The 22,697-nt window shown below is 35.8% G+C and overlaps 6 protein-coding genes, 1 long non-coding RNA gene and 2 pseudogenes across 11 annotated transcripts; 1 reads left to right on the plus strand and 8 right to left on the minus strand.

Annotated features, from left to right (window-relative positions):
- Positions 1-44: 44 nt before the first annotated feature.
- Positions 45-636, minus strand: LOC104722891 (uncharacterized). Its single transcript, XM_010441146.3, has one exon. It carries the CDS (start codon positions 634-636, stop codon positions 235-237), a length of 402 nt encoding a protein of 133 aa, XP_010439448.1. The 3' UTR covers positions 45-234.
- On the minus strand, positions 45-3,476 carry LOC104722892 (protein LOL2). 2 transcript variants are annotated; one of them, XR_015572219.1, is made up of 4 exons: positions 2,902-3,476; positions 2,605-2,712; positions 1,853-2,122; positions 45-1,773 (listed from the first exon to the last, which is right to left on the minus strand). XR_015572219.1 is itself a non-coding variant. In XM_010441147.3 (4 exons), exons 1-4 carry the CDS (start codon positions 3,065-3,067, stop codon positions 1,705-1,707), a joined length of 453 nt encoding a protein of 150 aa, XP_010439449.2. In that variant the 5' UTR covers positions 3,068-3,476; the 3' UTR covers positions 45-1,704. The 2 variants fall into 2 exon arrangements, 1 of the variants encoding a protein (XP_010439449.2); XM_010441147.3 differs by having other exon boundaries at positions 2,013-2,122.
- Positions 3,477-3,950: 474 nt separating this feature from the next.
- LOC109127257 (F-box/kelch-repeat protein At4g19865 pseudogene) lies at positions 3,951-4,944 on the minus strand (annotated as a pseudogene).
- Positions 4,945-5,022: 78 nt separating this feature from the next.
- On the minus strand, positions 5,023-7,186 carry LOC104722893 (endonuclease 5-like; annotated as a pseudogene). The gene is made up of 8 exons (XR_015572218.1): positions 6,954-7,186; positions 6,364-6,755; positions 6,191-6,246; positions 5,935-6,018; positions 5,761-5,853; positions 5,587-5,654; positions 5,412-5,485; positions 5,023-5,284 (listed from the first exon to the last, which is right to left on the minus strand). The product of XR_015572218.1 is annotated as an endonuclease 5-like (transcript).
- A 2,622-nt stretch (positions 7,187-9,808) lies between these two features.
- On the minus strand, positions 9,809-12,147 carry LOC104722894 (endonuclease 3). The gene is made up of 10 exons (XM_019232250.2): positions 12,043-12,147; positions 11,820-11,934; positions 11,422-11,602; positions 11,239-11,334; positions 11,066-11,121; positions 10,819-10,902; positions 10,568-10,660; positions 10,393-10,460; positions 10,194-10,267; positions 9,809-10,060 (listed from the first exon to the last, which is right to left on the minus strand). Exons 2-10 carry the CDS (start codon positions 11,931-11,933, stop codon positions 9,942-9,944), a joined length of 885 nt encoding a protein of 294 aa, XP_019087795.1. The 5' UTR covers position 11,934; positions 12,043-12,147; the 3' UTR covers positions 9,809-9,941.
- Positions 12,148-12,346: 199 nt separating this feature from the next.
- LOC104722895 (endonuclease 4) lies at positions 12,347-14,776 on the minus strand. 2 transcript variants are annotated; one of them, XM_087474905.1, is made up of 10 exons: positions 14,713-14,776; positions 14,447-14,561; positions 14,055-14,235; positions 13,854-13,964; positions 13,709-13,764; positions 13,544-13,627; positions 13,327-13,419; positions 13,154-13,221; positions 12,883-12,956; positions 12,347-12,699 (listed from the first exon to the last, which is right to left on the minus strand). In XM_087474905.1, the coding sequence occupies exons 2-10, from the start codon at positions 14,558-14,560 to the stop codon at positions 12,581-12,583; spliced, it is 900 nt and encodes a 299-aa protein (XP_087331031.1). In that variant the 5' UTR covers position 14,561; positions 14,713-14,776; the 3' UTR covers positions 12,347-12,580. The 2 variants fall into 2 exon arrangements, with proteins under 2 accessions (XP_087331031.1, XP_087331030.1); XM_087474904.1 differs by lacking the exon at positions 14,713-14,776 and having other exon boundaries at positions 13,854-14,235; positions 14,447-14,711.
- Positions 14,777-14,871: 95 nt separating this feature from the next.
- On the minus strand, positions 14,872-17,051 carry LOC104722896 (uncharacterized). The gene is made up of 5 exons (XM_010441151.3): positions 16,550-17,051; positions 15,970-16,149; positions 15,714-15,795; positions 15,363-15,629; positions 14,872-15,271 (listed from the first exon to the last, which is right to left on the minus strand). The coding sequence occupies exons 1-5, from the start codon at positions 16,799-16,801 to the stop codon at positions 15,075-15,077; spliced, it is 978 nt and encodes a 325-aa protein (XP_010439453.1). The 5' UTR covers positions 16,802-17,051; the 3' UTR covers positions 14,872-15,074.
- Positions 17,041-19,322, plus strand: LOC104722897 (uncharacterized). Its single transcript, XM_010441153.3, has 5 exons — positions 17,041-17,515; positions 17,962-18,250; positions 18,334-18,456; positions 18,546-18,836; positions 18,936-19,322. Exons 2-5 carry the CDS (start codon positions 17,984-17,986, stop codon positions 19,137-19,139), a joined length of 885 nt encoding a protein of 294 aa, XP_010439455.2. The 5' UTR covers positions 17,041-17,515; positions 17,962-17,983; the 3' UTR covers positions 19,140-19,322.
- A 121-nt stretch (positions 19,323-19,443) lies between these two features.
- Positions 19,444-21,514, minus strand: LOC104722898 (uncharacterized). 2 transcript variants are annotated; one of them, XR_757257.3, is made up of 5 exons: positions 20,982-21,514; positions 20,788-20,886; positions 20,533-20,698; positions 20,040-20,276; positions 19,444-19,709 (listed from the first exon to the last, which is right to left on the minus strand). It is a non-coding gene; the product is annotated as an uncharacterized LOC104722898 (long non-coding RNA). The 2 variants fall into 2 exon arrangements; XR_757258.3 differs by having other exon boundaries at positions 20,533-20,710; positions 20,982-21,309.
- Positions 21,515-22,697: the final 1,183 nt, after the last annotated feature.

Raw genomic sequence — 22,697 nt, forward strand, 5'->3', positions numbered from 1 at the left:
AAGATCAAAATCACCATAAAAACATAGTAGAATCCATCTCTCACTCAAACACAAACTGAGAAAACCGTAAGGGTTTCCTCATTTATTCATCACAACCATTTATATTATGCATATAAAAACTAGTACAATCGGAATCGAGACAAAAGGATCCTCATGATCATAATCTATAGCTATAACATTACATAGCAATATATAATCATCATAGTGAATATATATATGATAAAGATATGATTCTTAACAATAAGCGATACACTTCTTCTTACAATCCATGGTGCATCCTCCTCCGCCGCCTCCACCGCCGTATCCTTTCCCGGAGCGGCTAAAAGAGCTGAAACACTTAGCCGGACACCTCAGCTTCTTGCCGTTACAAGGTCCTTTCTCTCTACAAGTCACAGTCGGCCTAACAACACCTCCTTTCCCAAAACCACCTTTTGGACCACCGAACCCTCCGCCGTATCCACCACCCATTCCGGTCCCCGGAAAGCCGTTTCCAAACCCGGGTATACCGGCAAATCCGGATCCGGGTACTCCTCCAAATCCTAAACCATCATTCCCACTCTTCTGATGAGATGATTCAGTTGCAGCAACGAAGATGATGAGAACAAGGGAAGCTAAAAGGAAAGATTTTGAAAACATTTTTTTAGTAGTTATGTAGATTTGAGTGGGTTTGTTGAGGAGATTAAAAAGTTGGATGAAATATAAATACAGTATAGAGAAAGAGCATTAAATTGGGGAGATATGAAAATACAGTTAAGACATTGATTCGTGGACTTTAGTGTGTAAGATCACTTTAATGCTCGCACTTTGCAAAGAAGACTCTTGTGTTTTGTCTCTCTATCACTTCCGTAACTTGTTGAGAGTCTGTCCAAATATATTTTTTAGCACTTGGCGACATTTAATTTATGCATGTGTTCATTAAACTCGACAGATCGTTTTAGTTAATACTAGTATTTGTTAGTGGAGGACTTTTATTTGACAGATGTGTTCACGATACAAACTTAAGATAATTCAATCTACCCGAAGTTGGGGTTTTATTATTTCAACAAAAGAAATAATGTGGTGCTCATAATCTAATCTGTCCATAAGACCCCACTCATTAATTCAACCCAACCATATCATTTCTGTCCTAAATCAAAATCTATGCAGGTATACACTATAACACCGGTTAACAAAGTAATTTTTTGTCCAAGGTTTCATTAAATTTGGGGTTGATTATTTGAACTCTACATTAAATTGGTTTTGTTGACAAAGTGGTTCACTACACACAGCTCTTGTTAGCTCTCTCTATCCTTCAATGACCCACCATACATTTTATTTTTATATGATAGTGTAAATTAGTTATATATATACTTTGATAAGATTCCATGTTTTGGTGTGGTAATTTATACGACCTAATTATTGAAACTCATTGACAAATTTGGCCCAAAGTAGACTGATAGTTAAACCTCACCTGTGAAAAATGTATCCAGAGATGTGTTTGTTTATAGTACTATTGATTGGTCCAGTACGAATATTAACTTTTTATGGATGCACACAATTTAACCACTAAAGCATAAAGTTAAAATAGTAAATGAGAGATGTGGGCAAAAGTATCTGAAAGAAAGGGAATTCAATGATTATTATTGACTTTGTTTCATCTAATTCTTAACATTATGACAAGTTTTTTTTTCATCAAACCGGTTCCAAGTTTAGTGTTCTCTCTACTCACCGGACACTGCTTAAACTTTTGAGTGGTCCTTGCTGCTCAGACCATGGAGGTCGTTTGTTGTTTTCCTGAAATATAACAGTATACAAATGATCATTAGAAGATTACTTATTCAGAATCTCGGCTAGCAAAATGTATCGACTCTACCAAGTAGGATTTGGGCATGAAGCACTCCAGGATCAGTACAAGGGGGTAAGAACTCAAACAGATCTAGCTTTTAGCTTTATCCATCACCGAAGAAACCACAAAAAAAAACCATGTATCATGCTTGGGAGAGGAAATAAAACAAAATGGAAAGGTCACATACTCTGATATCTGTGAAAGAGTTGCAGGAGGAACATCTAACAGATGGAGCTCCATAAGGATACATGAGGAGCTGTTTGCAATTATTGCAAGTCACCTGACCAACCTGGTTAGCTGCAAACAAAGAATGAATGACGTATCAAAACCAATAAGAGGAGAAGAGTATGTTCATCAATTAAGGCGATGTTATACATAGAAAATAACAAAGATGGAGTAGAGGAGCTTATAAGAACAATTTTGGAAGATCACACAATCTATAAAGATCCTAGAAATGATTTATCAAAGAGAAATTATGATGGTCTAAAGACCAACATAGTTCACAAAGCTTAAAAGAAGAATCCTAGCCAAAGGTAATTCTTGTTTCAGCTACGAACCAAACTCATCTAGTTCATAAAGATTAACACTTTCGAAACGGAATTGAGCACAAGAACACAGAGATATCATTCACACAAGCTAAGTAAAACTAGAATGAGAGAGCATTGATCCAAAGATTGTTCCTTTAACAGTTTCAAGTCACTGAGGATTATCAATCAACACACAAGCTTTCAGTTAATGATATAAGAAACAGTAAAGAAAAAAAGCAATGGGAAAGGAACCTTCAAAAACGAGATTAGCAGTCTGACAACAAGAGCACTTGACTTGTTTGGATCCTCTTAGATACGAAAGCAAACGCCTGCAAGATCCACATACCATTTGTGCCATCTCTGCAAACCCCAAATAAAAAAAAAAAAAAAAAAAACAAAATTATCAAATTTGCAGAGAATCTCCCAATCATTCGCGGAATCTAAAGTGGGTTCACTCTAAAAGCCTACAAAATCCATTAAAAACCGCTACTTTGATCAGACTGTACCAAAAATTTTGAAGCAAATCGATAAACCTAAATAGACAAATACCGGAAATTTTGGCGGTGGTGTGATTGGGGTTTACGGCAGCGACTGGAGGAGGAAGAACTGCAGCTTCCCATCCCGGAGGTGGTCCTTCTTCCTCTTCCTCTTCATCTTCTTCTTTTTCACGGTGCTTTTGTTCTTCTTCCTTCTTCTGCATTTGTGTCTCTTCCATCACGCCTTCCCGTCTCGGCTCCGGCGAAGATTTCCAAGGTAACTCCCAATTTTTTCTTTTTTACTTTTTTTTTTAACTTTGTCAAAGCAAAAATTCACAAGAAGTTCAAAAACAAAGAAAACAAATCTAATTGAAAAGGTTTTTTTTTTTACTTGTTCTCACATTGTGACATTTGACACACTATTATTTTGAGACAAATACGGGTCCATTGTGCCTTTAGAACTAGAAGTCTAGAAATTGATGTAGAATTGAAACGATAGATCGTAACTTGGATATAGCTTATATTAATTACATACAAGTCAATCAAACCGAGACGGCTATACCATGCAAGAGCTTCTGACGTAACGGTATACAAAACATCAACCCACACAGCTTTTCGTCAAATTGTTTGTTTGTTAACCAATTTGGTCTCTACATTTTTTTTTTTATATCACAGAAGCCCCTATATATAGTCCGGTTGTGGCTTGATTTATTGATCAAGATGGTTCCAACTTATTCAAAACACAACTAAACTTTAACTCAAGTGTGACAGATTTTGATCTTTTGTGATCGGAAAAGAAAGACACAGTCATCACTCATCAGCATGTTGTTAACACAGAAACAATGAATCCGGTTTCACGATCAACGATCAAATGTAGCCTAAGAAGAGAGACGAAAACATGACTCAAGACATTGACCAAATATGGGTCCATTGTGCCTTTAGAACTAGAAGTCTAGAACTTAGAAATTAATGTAGAATTCAAACGATAGATCGTAACTTGGGTATAACTTGTATTATACAAGTCAATCAAACCGAGACGGCTAGACAATTCAAGAGCTTCTGACGTAATCTGGGGACGGTATACAAAACATCAACCCGCTCAGATTTTCCCCAAACCCCACCTCCAACACGCTTTTCCACGACGATCTCCGCGCACCAAATCTTCTTATTATCGGGACTACGGTTCCCGCACTCTTGCCAAATACGTAAGAGTTTCCCACCACAGCTAACTAATTTAGTTGTACTACCGTTCCAACCTTAGTGAGTCTAACCCTTTCACATTTTTCCACCCAAACTTTATGTCACAGTAACTTAACTCACTACCCCACGGGTCAGGGAGACGTTCCCAAGTCTGAGTCTTTATGTCGAACACCTCATCACATGATTCCACCCCTAGGCAGCCTCCTCCAGTTACATATATTTTCCCATCGTGTAAACTTGCCAAGGCATTCATCCGGACTATATTCATGCTAGGTGCATCGCGCCAAGTGTGAGTGCAACAATCAAGCACCCGCACGGCTGAGGACGGTGCATAGTCCACTGGTCCGCCAATTACATAAATTTCTGAACCAACAGCAATGGTGGATGTTGATACTGATGGAAGATTAGAAGAAGAGTTAAAAGTTACGGGAACCAGCAACTGTTCAGTTGTCTTCTTCTTCTTAATCACGGAGTCGGGTAGGTTTCCATTAGGGTTAAGCAAAAGTCTAAACCATTGGTGAGTGTGAAATCTGATATCGTATAGACAGACGTAGAGCCACTGTTCGGTGTTTCCAAGGTGGGATCGAGCTGCTTTGAACTCGGCGGAAGAGAGAATTGAACGGAAGCTTTTGGAAACGATTGAGAGCGTTGGGTAGCACGAACTCGAGACCCTGGCTAAGCAACTCACAAGGATTTCATCTGGGAGTAAAGAAAAAGACGGAGGTGGTGAAGAAGAAGGAGACGTCTTCTTCGTCCTCTTCCTCTTCCTTTTCCTCTTCCTCTTCTTCTCCGGTAGTTCTACTTGGACGTTCATAGCTCACACGGATGATTTTGTGGAACTGTATCAGATTAGAGAAACTAGGTTTTGGTTTCTTTAATAGCAAGACAACCCCCTAATTATAAATAATTTTTTTAAAGACCCTGATGTATTACCACTTTTTTAAAAATGTATATTGTTATATTACCCATTAGTGTGTGGTTTGTTATTGGAACCTTTTCCCAAAACACCAAAGTTACCTGATTATAATTGTTGGAGGTTCACTCAACCAATCGTACAGTGTTTAGAAAGACTTTTAAAAAAGTGTTATTGGACTTGGATGATCCAAGTGGGGTTCTCTAGGATCTTTTTCTTTAGTTTCATGATCCAGCAAGCTTCGGTTTTGCAGAAAAGATGCGGTTAAGAGTGGCTGCCAAGTGAATCCCACCTTGAGCAAGTCTCTTCTCTACAACTGGTAAACGAGAATGGAAATAGTCATCTGCAGAGAATGCAGAAGATCATCAAGTCGTGTCCATGATGAAAGAAAGAAGCTATATATGAGGATCTTGCTCTAGAGTAGATAGAAACTTTGAAACTCAATATGCTTAGAGAGTATGTATATTTACCTCCTAACGTAGTCCCTGGGGTAGCGTTCCTGTATGCGTACTTGCAGGCAAGATCAATGCTTTCAGAAGCATACCTTAATACATCAAACAACATACAAAATCAACAATGGTATATATGATAACCAGAACCAGATTTCTCCCTTCTTGTTGCAGTCAAATATAGATAGATGCTTACTGATTTGGACAGGCTGTTTTGTTAAGTTGACATGATTCCCAAGATGGAACATCATTTGACTAGCCGTTCTATTATATTAAGACAGCCGTAAAAACAAACACTCAATGTGACTTGAGTTTATCTTGGATATGACTATAACTTGCTGAAGCTGATCAGAGAAGGGCAAGATTGTACCTTGAGTTTCGCTTGAAGGGATTGAATCATGCTTGGAAGGCTTGAGTTGTAGTATGTTTCTAGAGCAGACTCAATTATCATGTTATCCCAGACCTTCAAGATAAGAACATTCCAGTTCCGAGTCAGGAAAGATACTTATTTAGCAAGCAATATGACCATAAACAAAGCACTTACATTGTGCAAATTTGTTTTCTGATGGTACCATTTGACTATTATAGTGTTACCACCAAGATCTCCAAGAAAACCAGTATGCAAGGGCTGTGAAAATCAAAATCCACTTAAAAATTAGCCATACATACTCTGTGTTGTTACTATACACTAATCAAAACTCCAGAGTAAATACTAAATAGAGTAGCCAAAACTGCATATTACTCTGACAGCATTTGGTTCTAAATCTATGATTTGATAGAATTTGCAAAATGGGATTAACCTGATGAACATCTCCCATATAATGTGATAAGAACATGAGAGCCTCTGTCAAGTTGTCTGCAAACGAAAAACAAACGTCTAAACTCACACTAGTATGATCCATGAAAACTCACAGAACAAAATTAGTAAAACAGAAACATAATATTGGTATCAGATTCACATAATCTAACTCACAGTGGACTAAACTCTGTGAGTTTTTAGAAGCAGATATTAATTGGTTTGTGTAATTGAAGATTGCTCCTGTCACACACAAGTCTTTATGCTTATTAGCGTCGTGGCAGTCCCCTTCACAGAAGAAAAAAACAACATAAAATTTAAACTTAGCAATCTATACAATGGAAACAGAAACATGTATGAATTTAAAGGACAAAAAAGATAAACTCACGACAATATTCATAGTTGCATCTATACTCAGGTGTGTTAACATAGTGCAAAACACTAGTCCATTTCCATTGAGAGAGATGTTTGATCTCATCAGGCCATGAGCAAAAAGCTGCTAGATCTCCTTCAGCAGATTCAGGCAGAAGCTTCTTCACGGCAGCTATAGTATCATCCTCAAAATATCCCTGATCAGGATTTGGAAATTGAAAAAAATGAAATCATTTTAACCACAAAGCTATAACCTTTTTACTCCATCTTAACAAATAAGCTCCACAGCTCTGAAGCTAAATTGATTAAACACTCTCAAGCATCACAACCATACGAACAAATCTCTCTCACATCTATTATCAAGATTCAAGAAACCAATCAAGAAAATTCATCACCTCGGCTATTTTGCAGACAGTGTAATGACCTTCCTTCCCCCAACAGAGAGCTCCACTCACAAGCTGTGTCAGCACGAGTACACTCGCAAGCCACAACCTCAACGACAATCTCATTCTGAAACACAGAGCTTTCAATTTCTTAACAATCTCACATAACCTCAAAGATCAGTCTCAAGTCTTGATTGCCAAACGAACATTGTGGGTTTGTCGTAAAGCAAAGTGTGAAGTCAACGACTTACCTAAAAAAGAAAAGGCTTGATCTTTGATCTTTGCTCCAGCTTCTTTGATTTTTCCTTTACTCCTCTTCCACCAGCAGGTAATAAAAAACTAATTCTTCTTCAATCAATGTTTTTTTAATAATTTGATTAGTTAAATCAAAGACTAATAAACTGACAATTGTATAATCAATTCACATAAAGCTTTTGAGATAACATTGCAAAGGTCCTTAAGGCCTTTACAATAGTATCAAGTTAGAAGTAATAAGCCATGGAGACTAGCACATGGAAGGGAAGCTTTCAAGAACGAAATTAATTAACAGTCTGATATACCACAACCACTTCACGTGTGTTTGTGATACCAAAGCAATTGCCATACCATTTACTAATGAAAATTGCAACTTGGGTAAGTTGGGTTGGCTCCTTACCAAAATCTACTCAAAAATAATAGTAAAATTGAAATTGAAATTAGAAAAAATATTTGCTTCTTTCCTAAGCGTGTATGTATCTATCTTTTCCTCCAACTCCATGGCTTATTACTTCTTAGTAGATCATGAAGAACAAACAATACCTATAATAATGATGAAAATATTATTTTATAATTGTAGTGTGGCTAAAATAGTTGTTTACTACTTAGAATTAGAATGCTTAATTTTTAAAAAAAAAACTTCTCTTGTTAAAAGGATTTGTCTATCACTGATAATAACTTGTGTTGTAGTTTTGGTTGATTTTTTTTTTAGGATTTTCAAAAAGAAATGTGAAATCGCATTTTACTAGTTAAAAGAAATGTGAACCACAGAGTGAAGAATTAGCGGAAAAAAAACAGATTTGAAGTAAATGAGTGTATGAGAGTTGACAAAAAGAAATGAAAAATGGTATCTATTTGTCTAATCAGATACAACATTTCATAATCTTTGTGATGTGATCCATCAATAAATAGAATAAAAACCTAACTTTATAGCTTTAGTTAGTCTACCTGTTTTCTTTTCTTAGCATTCTTAAAATTATATACCAAATTTTTGAAAGTTTTCTCAAAATTTTTCATAAGCTTTTCAAAAAAATTTCATAAATTTTTCATAAGTTTTTCATAAATTTTTCATAAGAAAAATTTTTCCCAAATTTTTCTTAGCATTATTCATAAGTTTTCTCAAAATTTCAAAAGTTTTTGGAAGAAACATTCACAAGTTTTTTAGAACATTAGTAAATTTTAGAATATTTTTGAGGATTTGCAAAAGAGATTAACCTAGGTTTGTATTCTTGCCAAAAAAAATAAAAAAAAAATAAACAAGATTTACAAGCAATTGCAGATAAGATGATCTTATTATCTTAATCTTTGACCAAATTAATTGATTTGATAGTGAGTTTATCGAAACTGCATGGCATGAAAACTGGTTTAATGTCTCAATTCACATGTCGAGAGCTCGATCTAACACAAATCGAAAACGGAAAACCTAATAGCAAAAGAAGGTAATGTACTAGTGAACCCTTCACAATGTGATAGAGTCTCTCCAAATAATATATTCTCAACTCTTAAAGGACAATCTGAAATTTTTTCAATTTATATTCTATTTTATCCGCAAAAAAATCGAAATTAGTAAAGACTATAAAATATTTTGAAGAATAATTTCTATTGTTTCTGCGACGATCGTGAGCTTCTTTTGGTCGACAACCCCACAAAGACTATGATTCCAATCCTAAGAAGCATACGACACGTGGATTTAGATGTCGCGCAGTACGATGCCTTTGGATTAGTGGAAGGTACGAATATTAGTTTTATTCACATAAAAAAAATTCGAATTCGAATTTGATATATAATATAAGGTCAGCCAATCTTTTATATTAAATTATATTCTTCAATATACGGTTGTGGTCAAAATTCTCAAAATTCTTTTTTTCTTTGCTTGCATGCACTACATGTCTAAAACCATGCATGATTTTATTATATTTGTTTGCATATAATAATATTGAGTAAAAATCTTTCAATATTAATTAAATCAATCCACACACTTGCTTCAACGTATGCCTGCCTATAAATACCTGCACCATTAGTAAGGGTTTCGACATATACAAAATCACATGACAAGAAGAAACGTAGCTAGAGAAAACAATATCAGTGATGATGATGAGAGTCTCTAGTTGTATCGGAGGGTCTTGCATGGAAGAATAGAGAATGAAGTTGAGCCAAGGATGACTTGCCGATTTTACCAATGAATCTGAACTGATTATGGTGTCCGGCAAGTTGACCTTGGCTCTGTTTCCTTCTCTTCTTTTCGATGTCAGACTCCGAATATGTGAGTAGCATGATTTTGTACCAATATCGTCGTGAATTGTTATCAAACTTTGTAAGTTTTTCGCTGAATTCTTTTGCAAGCATTTGATGCACGCTAATAGCTTTTGCGCCATATATTCCTTTTACTCTACGTAAATGTGGATGTGTCGGTTATGGTTTACCGTTTATTGAGTGAGTTATACATATAAGGTTTTGGTTTTTAAGGTTTAAAAATATGATAAAATCACTCAGATTCTATGCTAATTACAGTTCATATTTTTCAGGTTTAAACATATAGGTTTGGCTTAGTTCAGTTTAATTCTTCAAGTCCACCCTTAATTCCAGAGTTTAATTTATGTTGACAGTTTTAGTTTCATAATTATCATAGTTATAATTAACTCAGGAACAACGGCAACGTAAACTACCATTACACATTAATTATTTGTTATAACAAAAAGAGTGTTCTTGGATGTTTTAATAAAGATCTTAGATCTTTGTTCATGATCATGCTCTAGAAAGCTTTGGTTTTGCAGAAAAGATTCGGTTAAGAGTCGCCGCCAGGCGGATTCCGCCTTGTGCAAGCCTCTTCTCTACAACGGGTAACCGAGAGACGAAATAGTAATCTGAAGAGAGAAACGTGAGAGAAATCAGAATATCAAACTAACCAAAGCATTGTTGCATATTAGAAAAGCTAAAGAAGATCTTGTTTCATAGTGACTGGTCTTTAAATGCTCAGAGAGTGTAAGTTATATATACCTCCTAAAGTAGTCCCTGCGGTGGCGTTCCTGTAAGCATACTTGCAGGCAAGATCAATGCTTTCAGAAGCATACCTTAATACATCAAAGAACATACAGAATCAAACAACTTTCTCTGCTAAATCAGCAACTTTTACAGATCTTTTACCGCGGATTCTTGCAACTAACACATATGCAAATGAAAAAGATTATATGCTTACAGATTTGGGCAGGTCGCTTGGTTAATTTGACATGATGCCCACGCAGGAACATCATTTGACCAGCCGTTCTATATATAATGAAGCCAGCAATTACAAGAAACAATCACAGTGAGTTGAGTCTAACTTGGATATGGTTATAACTTGATCAAGATGACTAAAGAAAGTAATACTATACCTTGAGTTTGGTTTGAAGGGCATGTATCATGCGTGGAAGGCTTGAATTGTAGTATGTTACAAGAGCAGACTCAATTATCATGTCATCCCACACCTTCACAATTTAAAGGGGTTCACAAGTTGGATCAGTAGAAAAACTATAGAATACAATTATCTTGATTTTTCAACTTCCAAAGTTTTATATCCTTCCTGTTAAATTCCTTGCAAGAGCATCAGGAAGGACGTAACGTTTTTACCATCCACATGACTTACACGGTGCAAATTAGTTTCCTGGTTGTACCAGTGGACTTTTATTTTGTTACCACCTAGATCTCCAATAAAACCTTCATGTAAAGGCTGTGGAAAATCCAAAATCCACAATCAAAATTAGCCATATATACACTAAACTCAGTTTCAGTGTAATTAGACTAGTCTCCATTGTATATAAACTCAGAACATCACTTGGTTGAGAATATGATTAGTCTGAAAATTGCAAAAAGGGACTAACTAACTGAGTAACCTGATGGATATCTCCCATATAATGTGATAAGAACATGAGAGCCTCTGTCAAGTTATCTGCAAACGAAAACAAAAGACTAACTCACAAAACTATGCTCCTTGTGTAACTCACAGAACGAATTACTAAAACCGAAACATAAATAATGGTATACAGATTCACATAAGCTAACTCACAGTGGACTATACTCTGAGAGTTTACAGAGGCAGACATTAGTTGGTTTGTGTAATTGAAGATTGCTCCTGTAACACACCAGTCTTTAGGGCAGTCCCCTTTCACAAAAATACAAAAAGAAATAGACATTTATGCTAATGTCAAAAGAGAAACATGAATAAAATTTGAAAGAAAAAAGAACTCACGAGAATACTCATAGTTGCATTTGTAATCAGGTGTGTCAGCAAAATGCAAAGCACTAGTCCATCGCCATTGAGGTAGCTTTTTGATTTCATCAGGCCATGAGCAAACAGCTGCTAGCTCACCATCTGCATAATCAGGCAGAAGTTTCTTCACTGCAACTACTGTATCTTCCTCAAAATAACCCTAAAGGTCCAAAGAAGAGTGCGTAAGACTCAATGATAATGCCTCAAGAAAAAAAAGCTCTCTTTTTTTTTTTCCCTCTCAATCTTAACAACAGAGTATTAAATTGATGTTCAAGATTCTTACAACAATCTCAAAGTATTAAAGCTCTCAGATCCATTTAAGACAATTTTAGAGCTAAGCTTATAATTAGAAACGAATTTTAAACAAATCTTTTCACCTGAGCTATTTTGCAGACAGAGTAATGACCATCATCTCCCCAACACAGAGCTCCATGAACTAGCTGTGTAAGTACTAGTATACTCACAATCCACATTCTCAGCGACAAACCCATTCTGATAAAAGATTTCAACAAAGAAAGCAAAAAAGATGGTTTTTTTTTTTTTTAAGATGAGAGCCGGATTCAAGAAGATAAGAAGGAGAAGTCAAGGAGTTTTGCTTACCTCGAAAGACGTGGATTTTATCTATCTACTTCCGCCAGTATACTTCCATTGATATAGTAGTATCTTATAAATGTATGAATAAAAAAATGTAAAGGAGAGTTTGTTATATAGCACTTGTTTGACCTACTGTTGTTGTTGAGTCATTTAAAACGAGTCTCACCCGAAAAAAAGTAACGGCCAGTTTTCAACTTCATAGTGATTTTCACATGTTTATTTGGTTGTTTGTGTGATTTAAGTAACAACATTTAAATAAAATAAGCAGTTAATCATACATATAGTCTAATAAAGAAGTAATAATGATGGATTTAGGAGATGAATAGTTTAATACTAGTCAATGATTATCATACACATGTTAATTAAAACCAGCTTGTGATAACTTTCCCAAGATCTATCCTTTTCCAGTTTCAAGTGCCTGAAGCTGATACACATCGGACAGTTTTGGTTTAAGTAAAGCATTGCATAAACTTAACTAACTTTACATGAGCTAAGGAGCTAATAGAGTAACTGCAAATGTTACTTGGGGATCTTGTTCTCAGTTTCACGAACCAGCAACCTTTGGTTTTGAAGAAAATATACGGTTAAGAGTGGCCGCCAAGCGAATCCCACCTTGTGCAAGTCTTTTCTCCACAACGGGTAAACGAGAGAGGAAATAGTCATCTGCAGAACAGACATGAGAGAAATTCTAAGATCAGGGCATTACATACCAGTGTATAACTGAGATGAACATGTGTGGGTAAACAAAGCTAAGATCTTGTTACAGAGAAAATACTGTTTGTCCAAAGTTCAACCTAATGTTGCCTATATACTTTTGAAAATGCAGTGCCCAGGGAATAAGTATACCTCCTAACGTAGTCCCGGGTGTAGCGTTCCTGTAAGCATACTTGCAGGCCAGATTTATGCTTTCAGATGCATACCTGAACACATCGATCAACAATGATGTAATTAGGAAAAGAATAAGACAGCTGTAACTATATTTCTCCACTATTCAACAACTTGCTAGATCTCTTAATGCAAATTCTTTTTCCATTTTTCTGCTTCTAATATCACTGCAAAGATAATGATATGCTTATCTTGATTTTTGAAAGGAAATGACATATATCTATATGCTTACGGATTTGGACAGGCCGTTTTGTTAAGTTGACATGACTCCCACGATGGAACATCATTTGACCAGCCGTGCTATATTCAACCAGCAGTTAAAGCAAAAAATCAATGTGAGTTGATTGGTTATATAACATACTGGCACTAGAGCTCCCCCAAAAAAAGAAGAAAGATAGATAGTACCGTAAGATTGGTCTGAAGTGCTTGAATAAAGAGTGTAAGACTTTTATTGTAGTATGTTTTAAGAGCAGACTCAATTATCATGTTATCCCAGACCTTCATAATTGAAACAAATTGTTTTGTAAGATGCTGGATCATATAAAGATCATAAGAACACAGTTTAGTCTTTTCCAAAAGTGTAAATTGTTGAGCACCAATGTGATCGATAACAACCACTTACATGGTGTAAATTTGTTTTGCGACGATACCAGCGGACTGTAATCGTGTTTCCACCTTCATCTCCCAGAAAACCAACATGCAAAGGCTGTGAAACTTACATAGAGATAAGATACAGAACTTGTTGTGATAAGACTCATTAAAATGGCAAAGGGATTTTCGGATTGACCTGGTGAACGTCTCCAATATAATGTGATAAGAACATGAGAGCCTCAGTCAAGTTGTCTGCAGACAAAGACAAATCATGGCTCTCTGCTCCATATAACTCAAAAATGAAGCTTTAGAATCAGATTCACTATAATAATCTCACTCACAGTTGAAGACAGTATGCGAGTTTTCAGAAGCCGACATAAGTTGCATAGTGTAATTGAAAATCGCTGCTGTCACACACCGGTCTTGATGCTTATGAGTATCGTGGCAATCCCCTTCACAAAGACACAACATATAGATTGGACTTCGGATATGAAAACAGTTCAAAAAAGGTAAGAAGTTGGAGGATGAAAGAATAAACCGACGACAATACTCGTAGTTGCATCTGTAATCAGGTGTGTCAACATAGTGCAAAGGGCTAGTCCATCTCCATTGCCAATGGTGTTTAATCTCATCAGGCCATGAGCAAACAGATGCTAGATCACCTTCAGCATATCCAGGCAGAAGTTTCTTCACTGCAGCTGCAGTTTCTTCCTCAAAGTAGCTCTGAGGATTGAAAATATATCATTATCACAGATATCACAAAAGATTCAATCCCAATCAAAGGTACAGTCTTTAGCCAGATTCCACCATTACAGTAATCTCCTAGAACAGTTTAGAGCTAAATTGATCTTCAATTTGGTAATAAAGTTCTCATATTTATAAATCACGATGATTTCACTAACTCTAGGGTTTAAGCTCAGAATCTGATTTTTACCTCGGCGATTTTGCAAACGGCGTAATGACCTTCTTTGCCCCAACAAAAAGCTCCGTGGATGAGCTGTGTAAGCACGAGTACTGTAGCAAACCACTGTCGCAGCGACAAACTCATTCTGAAACAATTACAAAGTTTCGATTTTTTTTTGTTACCACGTCAATCGAATCAAAAGTTTCGATTTTGCAGAACTTTTCAATTTCGGGTTGATCAGAAGAACAATGCTAGAAGCCTAAAACTAGAAGTCAAAGTAACTGTCATAGAGGTACCCTTCTTCACAAAGCCGTGATCTTGTTAGTCTTTGCCTCACTTGAAAATATCCAACAATTTTTTTCATTATAAATCCCAAAAAAAAAAATATATATATATTTCATAGGATTAGGTCCTTTGTTGATTTTGTCATTGGAAACTGAAATTGTTCATAATGGTTCTTGTTAAAAATACACATCATTTGATTTAGTCGACTATAATTATTTGGTATACAAGAGCTTATTATCTGATAAGATCTATGGAACATAGACTCACATAGTCTTTTTGATCAAACCAGAAGAGATACACAAAACTCTTGTATATTTATTTGATTATACACCATGATTCTTGTCTCTGAGCATTTCTTCCTTTGCAGAGGGGATTAAGTCTCAAGCAGAATCTTACCAATATGGCTACTACTCTCCATAAGGCTATGAGCTTCTGCTGCTTGTGACAATGGCAAATACTTGTGGATCACTGGTTTTACCTTCCCCGCTTCTATCGCTGGCCATACATTCTTCTCGACTTCTGCTACAACAACGGCTTTGTTTTCAGCACTTCTTGGTCTTAATGCAGCTCCTGTAGGAACGAAACAGATCAAGATTATCAGTCGGTCTCAGTTTTGATTTTGAGATGTATATGATTGACTCTGATTGTGTGTGTTAAGTACCTAAGACAGTGAGACGCTTTGGAAGCAGACTACTTAGTTTTATTTCAGCATTGGCTCCTCCCATTAAACCAATAATACATAACCTTCCATCAAAGTTTAAGCTGTCGAGGTTTTTCTGCAAATATGGTGCCCCGATGCAGTCCAAGATAACATCCACACCTTTCCCATCAGTTTCCGCTTTTACCTTTGCGACAAAGTCCTCAGTTTTGTAATTTATACAAACATCAGCCCCGAGTTCTTTGCAAGCAGCTAGCTTTTCCTCATTCCCTGTAAGTTTACATTGGAACATTGTCAACTACAACCAAAAAAAAAAACATGGAGGTTATGGATAAATTAAAGCTTAGACCAAACCTGCTGTGACAAATACTCTCACTCCTAGATGTTTCGCTATTTGAATTGCAAATGTCCCAATCCCACTAGAACCTCCATGAACCTGAAATTTCAACAACTTTCAACATTAGCAAGGAGATAGACAAGTTGTGAACAGAAACGCCAAGAGAGAAGAAGGTGAGTAATAGATGAAGCCTCTAGTATTGCCTGTACAAGGACTGGCTACTAACAAACCATAGAAACGGTCTTATACATAGTAAGAGGAGATGTGAAATACCAAGAATGATTCACCAGGGGAGAGGCGCCCCATCATGAAGACAGTTGACCAGACAGTGCATGCCACTTCAGGGAAAGCCGCTGCATCCTTCAGCGAGATACCAGCGGGAATTGGGAAGATTTGTCCAGCAGGTACAGAAACTTTCTCTGCATAACCTCCTCCAGAAAGAAGAGCACACACCTGAGACAAAGAGAGTCAGTCAGAAGTTTAACCCAAGACATCAACTTTATACATTAAAAGTAGTTTGGTGGCCTAATAAGCCTAAAGTGAAACTAAAAAGCCAAATCAAACACAAAACTGTAACAAGCCTCAATAGCAACGAACATGAAAACGAATTGCAACTAAACTGAAACCAAATTAGTTCTAATTCAAATGTTCTTAATCCTAAATCAGTAAGAACACTAGTGTAAGCACTGAGCACTAAACAGCATATTCACACAAGTCTTAATCCAAGCTCGAGGAATCAACGGAACTTACAAACACCAGACCCTAAAACCAAAAATTGAATATCTATAAGCCCTAAACAAGATTTTTCCCCAATTCCCAGAAACGAAAATGACATAGGAATCGAGCTTTCTACCTGGTCTCCAACCTTCCAACGAGAGACGTTCTTTCCAACAGATTCAATGGTTCCAGAACACTCAAGACCAAGGTAAGGGCTTGAACCAGGTGGTGGATTATAAAGGCCAAGTCTTTGGAGAGTATCGGCACGATTCAAAGCAGTGGCGACAACTCTGATAAGAACCTCATCGTCCTTGACTTCTGGGTCTGCCACATCTCGGAGTTGCAGAACCTCCGGCTTGCCTGGCTCCGAGATCACGATCGCCTTCATTCTTTTCTCTAGCTTCCGTATTCAAACTTTCCTCTTCCTCTTCACTTTGAGCAAACAGATGAAAAGTGTTGACCAAAAAAAGCCCCAAACTTTAACGGTTTTATTGGGTTTGTTCCATCCAAATTAAAATTAACTTTTGGTTAGGTTAACCGCCACAATTGGGATTGAACCATCACAATTGGGATTTAACCACCAATTACTACAGTTTGTAGAGAGAACCAAGTCTCAGGCTCAGCAATATGACGTAAACAAAGAAGAAAACTCAATAACTAGTAACTACCATCTCAATCATATACATCAATTTCATGAATCTTTGAAACCAAATCCATAACTACCCATAACTTTTGGATCATTATCATTCATAGTTTCATACCATACCGACATGGGTAGTTCTTAAAGTTTCCAATACTTTTGGGTTTTTCCTTGTCCAAACAAAAATCCAACAAAACCGTGTGAGCGAATCAGTGAGTAAAAAGACCAATGCCGACTTCTCTATGCAAATCGTAGCGACTCACGTGGTAAACGCGTCGCCATTTATATAAACTCCCAAATTACATAATCTCATTATTTAGGACCCACGTTTGTGAGTGACTCCATTAATGGCGGTCTCGTGCTCCCTCATTTCTACATGATCTACACAGAGATCTGATTATACTATTATTCTCCAGACTCTCACTCTCTCATCTTCGTTTCTCCTCTAGTAGCACTTCTCTGGTTAGTTCATCTCTCTCTCTCTCTCTCTCTCTCTCTCTCTCTCTCTTATGTTCAGATATTAATCGAGATCCTATTGTTTCTTTAGCTTTGAACCATTCTATCGGGGTAATAAAAAATCGTCCTTTTAAATTGGGTTTAGGGTTTCTTCCATTCTAGAATTTTGACTTTTGTCTCAATCAATCTAAAGTTTCGAGCTTTTCAATCGGCTAGATACTGTTTTGTTTGATACAGCGATATCTCGTTGCTCCTCGTGTTCTAATTCGTATTTAGATTTCTATATCTCATGAAAGTATCGTTTTTTCAAATTGTACAAATAACTTGATGTTAGATTTGAGATCAGGAGAGAATTGTCTGAATATAATGCTGACACGTTTGTGACGATTCAGATGTTACGGTTGATTAGAGTTCTTGGTGCTAAAGAGGTTTGTGTGAAAATTTTGATGCAGGGTTGGGTTGCAGGGGGAAAAAATGATGGACATAATGAATCTGAAACCTCCACAGATCACTTTTTATTGCTCGGCGTTTTCCGTCTTGCTCACACTTCATTTTACGATACAGCTTGTATCTCAGCATCTCTTTCACTGGAAGAACCCAAAGGAACAAAAGGCTATTCTCATCATTGTTCTCATGGCTCCTATCTACGCTGTTGTCTCCTTTATTGGTTTGTTAGAAGTCAAAGAAAGTGAAACTTTTTTCCTCTTTCTAGAATCCATCAAAGAATGCTACGAAGCGCTTGTGAGTAATTTAGTCTTATTGCTTGTGTTAATAATATTCAACATAATATAGAGACAACACTTACCAAAGTCTCGATTTTGCAGGTCATCGCCAAATTCTTGGCACTGATGTATAGCTATCTAAACATATCTATGAGCAAAAACATTGTGCCTGATGGAATCAAAGGAAGAGAGATTCACCATTCTTTCCCAATGACTCTTTTCCAGGTTTGTATCTATCTTCGCATGATTTGAACTAATATCTATTTGCCTCATTACCCTTAAATTTAAAGCCTTTGTCTCTATTGTTATGACAGCCTCATGTAGTCCGTTTGGATCACCGCACTCTTAGACTTTTGAAATACTGGACATGGCAATTTGTGGTCATCCGACCCTTGTGCTCCACTTTGATGATAGCTTTGCAACTCATTGGGTTTTACCCTTCTTGGTTGAGCTGGACATTCACTATCATTGTCAATTTCTCGGTTTCTCTGGCGCTGTATTCTCTCGTGATTTTCTACCATGTGTTTGCTAAGGAGCTTGCTCCTCATAACCCACTCGCAAAATTCCTCTGCATCAAAGGAATCGTCTTCTTTGTCTTTTGGCAGGTAATGTTTGCATAATCAGTAAACTCATCTTTGAATTCAAATCTCTTTAAGTCATGGAGACAAATACTTATTAGATTCATTTGGATAATGAAACTGCAGGGAATAGCATTAGACATTTTGGTGGCAATGGGAATCATCAAATCTCACCATTTCTGGTTGGAGGTGGAACAAATCCAGGAAGCTATTCAGAACGTGTTGGTATGTCTAGAGATGGTTGTATTCGCCGTGGTTCAGAAGCATGCTTATCACGCTGGTCCTTACAGCGGCGAGACCAAGAAGAAACTCGATAAAAAGACCGAATGATCGTGGAAAGCGACTGGTTTTTATCAGCCATTTTAAAATAGCCAATCCTTTTGGTGATCTTTGTATGTTATGTTGATGAAAAAGAATCAAAGCTTTTTGCTTTACAACTTTTGGTTGTCAAAAGAAACAATAATGTTGACATTTAGATGATATGAAAAGTAAGACCATCATTAGTGGAGCAAATCCTCCTAAGTTACTCTCATATTAATTAATTATATACTTAATACTAAATTAATTAAAGCAATCCTAAGAGAATTTAAGCAAAATCACCCCTCCACTAGAGAACCCAAAAAAGATTGTTCAATCATTTAAATAATATATATATTTTTTTAATTTGTGTTTATTAATTATCAAAGTTTAATTTTTAAAATAATCAATCTAAGTATATACTCTATCTATATATAAGAGTGTGAAATGAATGTATATACTCTATCTATATAAGGGTAGTACACGTCCAGGTGGAAGAAACTTCAACCATATATCTCTAGCCTCATTATCAGGTTGAAGGCCAGCTTTCTCATCACCGCCAAAATAGGTAGCGTAAATTCGATCAGTCGGTAGCCCATAGACCTGAGGCATGAAAACAGGGAGGTCTGTGTCAGCATCTCTTAGTGAAAATATACAAACCAACAGAGAGAGAATATAACTAAACAAAATTATGAAATACTGTGGCAGGATATCTCCATGAGATGTACAGACTAATGAAAACAGAAGAATCACTTTACAAAATTGTGACATACTGTCGAAGGGAGGGAGATAATAGTTCACTAAATATCATGCACATTTTCTTAAATCAAGTAAACAATGACAAATGTCCCTTTTTCTGAATGTGTAGGAAGAAAAAATATACTCTTTGATCCATAAGGTATTGCAAAATAAGATGGTAGTGGTTCTAATTACCTTATTTAAGAGCTCCCAAGCCCATCCGATAGCTTCGTTCTTGAAATAATCTCCAAATGACCAGTTACCAAGCATTTCGAAGAACGTGTGATGGTAAGTATTTTTGCCGACATCGTCCAAATCGTTATGCTTTCCACCAGCACGAATACACTTTTGAGTGTTATGCCCGAGTTAGCTTGCTGAGCTCCGTATTTGGATCGGCGGTTCCCAAAAATATAGGCTTATACTGGTTCATTCCTTGAAAAACAGAGAAGTTTCAAAGTCATTCGTTTATCTAGCAGTGACCAGACATATCAAGAGAAATTAATATACATAGCTAAGAATCCCTAACTACAAAGTCTTATTAAACGACAATAACAAAAATCACTAACTAGCAGCTTGAAAACTCACTACTAGCACCCATGAAGCAGTCGTACACAAACTAACCTATTTGCAGAGAGCAAGAACTAAACGAAAATAACAAAAAGCTTCAAAGAAAGGATTTGAAGCTTACCAAAATTGATACAACGCCTTTGCCACAATCATCTCCATGAGCATCAATTCACTAACTTCCTCCTCTACATCTTCACCAGTTTCTCCGGCTTCTCTGTTACAGGACAAACTAATATTTGGATGATTCTGTCTTAAAGGTTTTGAGCACCGGCTTGATGACGTTCCATCTGTAGAGACAACTGCCAAATTAGCATATCAATCTCAATTTCAATTTCAATTCCTCTTTTGATGCACATAAATAAAACCAAAGACTTACCATCTACAGCTTTCATAAAGTATGGAAGCAATCTTTTATAACGTCGTTTGAAGTAACTCCTCTGCTTCTACATTTCCTAAGCATGAGCTTTGATTCCATCTTTTCACCACAAACAAAAAAACTAAATCATCATCCATAATTCTTGTAATTATGATCCAATTCTAACAGATGCTTAAAAGATCAAAGAAACTTACTGTTCGAATCCGGACAGTTGCAACGAAATATATGGTATTGTTCTTCCTTGTTTCGGTTTCTTCTTTTGCCGTTAAATTCGCTGTCGTCGGTGGAGTTCGGACTCGGAGAGAAGATCGTAAAGCCAATTTTAGCCGGGTGGCCAACAAACCTCCAATTTTAGCCGGAAACTTCATGGGAATCGAGGTGAATAGATTCGATTTTTCGATCACGGCATCAATAGCTTTTCCTTTCGCCGTTTGCAATGAGAGAGAAGAGAGAGAGAGTCGCGATGAATGAAAGAAAAAAATGAGAAAAAAAAAAAACACTTTAATATTTTCGCGTTAACCTATCACCAAAGGACACGTATCGTTCTTAATGGGTTGCTCTAAATGCTTCCCACAGAACTGATACTCTACGCTGTGGAGTAATGATGCTCTAATGTCAAAAGCACTAGAAGACTTATCTCCATTATTTTGTTTGGAGTCGCTTATTTTATTAAGGTTGTGGGAAAAATCTATATAATAATAATAATCTGAATAAATATCAACAACAATTTGTGATTTTTTATTGTACCTTTTCGTAAAATATATACTCCCTTTTAATCATAAGAGATGATTTTTTAAGATTTTCACCAAGATTAAGAAAAAATAATAAATGATATATTATTATTAATTACTTTTGTTTTATATTTTTTTAATATTCATTCACTCATATTTTTCTTACACTTGTCATTCAACTACATGTCTATTTTTAATTGTTTATTATAAAAGTAAAAACATTAATTATTTAATTGATTTCAATAATAAAAATACATTAAATACACTAAGAAAACCATCCTTTGTGATACAAAAAAAAAATCCTAGAACATCAACTTTTATAATATGGAGGGAGTATATATATTTTTTGACAGAAAATTTTAACGGTTGCATCTCTCTAAAAAGTTGCGTCTGTTAACTGTATCTATTACAAACAGTTGTATATATTCAAATATTCACATCTTTATAAATTTATATATAAGTGACTTCTTATCATTGTATTCAAATTTTTTTATATATTTTTGACAGAAATTTTTTACAGTTGCATCTCTCTAAAAAGTTGCGTCTGTTGAATATAGAGTTGTATCTTTTAAAAACAGTTGTGTCTATTCAAATGTTCACATCTTTAGAAATCTATATATAAATAACTTCTCGTCATTGTATTCAAATTTTCTTTATATTTGTATTAGTTAAAAGAGAATTTTATATTTTTGACAGAAATTTTTTACAGTCGCGTCTCTCTCAAAAGTTGCGTCTGTTAAATAGAGTTGTGTCTTTTACAAATAGTTGTGTCTATTAAATGTTCACATCTTTAGAAATCTATATATAAATAATTTATCATCATTGTATTCAATTGTTTTTATATTTGTATTAGTTAAAAGAGAATTTGTTAGAAATGATGTTTCATCACTGTAAAAAAATTATTGCAGTTTGATATATTTTGTTATTCGTTGTAATATTTAATTATAGTCAGTATCTAGTCTATATAATAATAACAATCTGAATAAATGTCAACAACAGTTGCGATTTTTCGTCGTACCTTTTCGTAAAATATATATATATATTTTTTTTACAGAAAATTTTAACGGTTGCATCTCTCTAAAAAGTTGCGTCCGTTAAATGTGTCTATTATAAACAGTTGTGTCTATTCAAATGTTCACATCTTTATAAATTTATATATAAGTGACTTCTCATCATTGT

Source organism: Camelina sativa, chromosome 11 (assembly GCF_030686135.1).
Source record: "Camelina sativa cultivar CO46 ecotype springtype chromosome 11, ASM3068613v1".
In the NCBI taxonomy this organism is placed as follows: domain Eukaryota; kingdom Viridiplantae; phylum Streptophyta; class Magnoliopsida; order Brassicales; family Brassicaceae; genus Camelina; species Camelina sativa.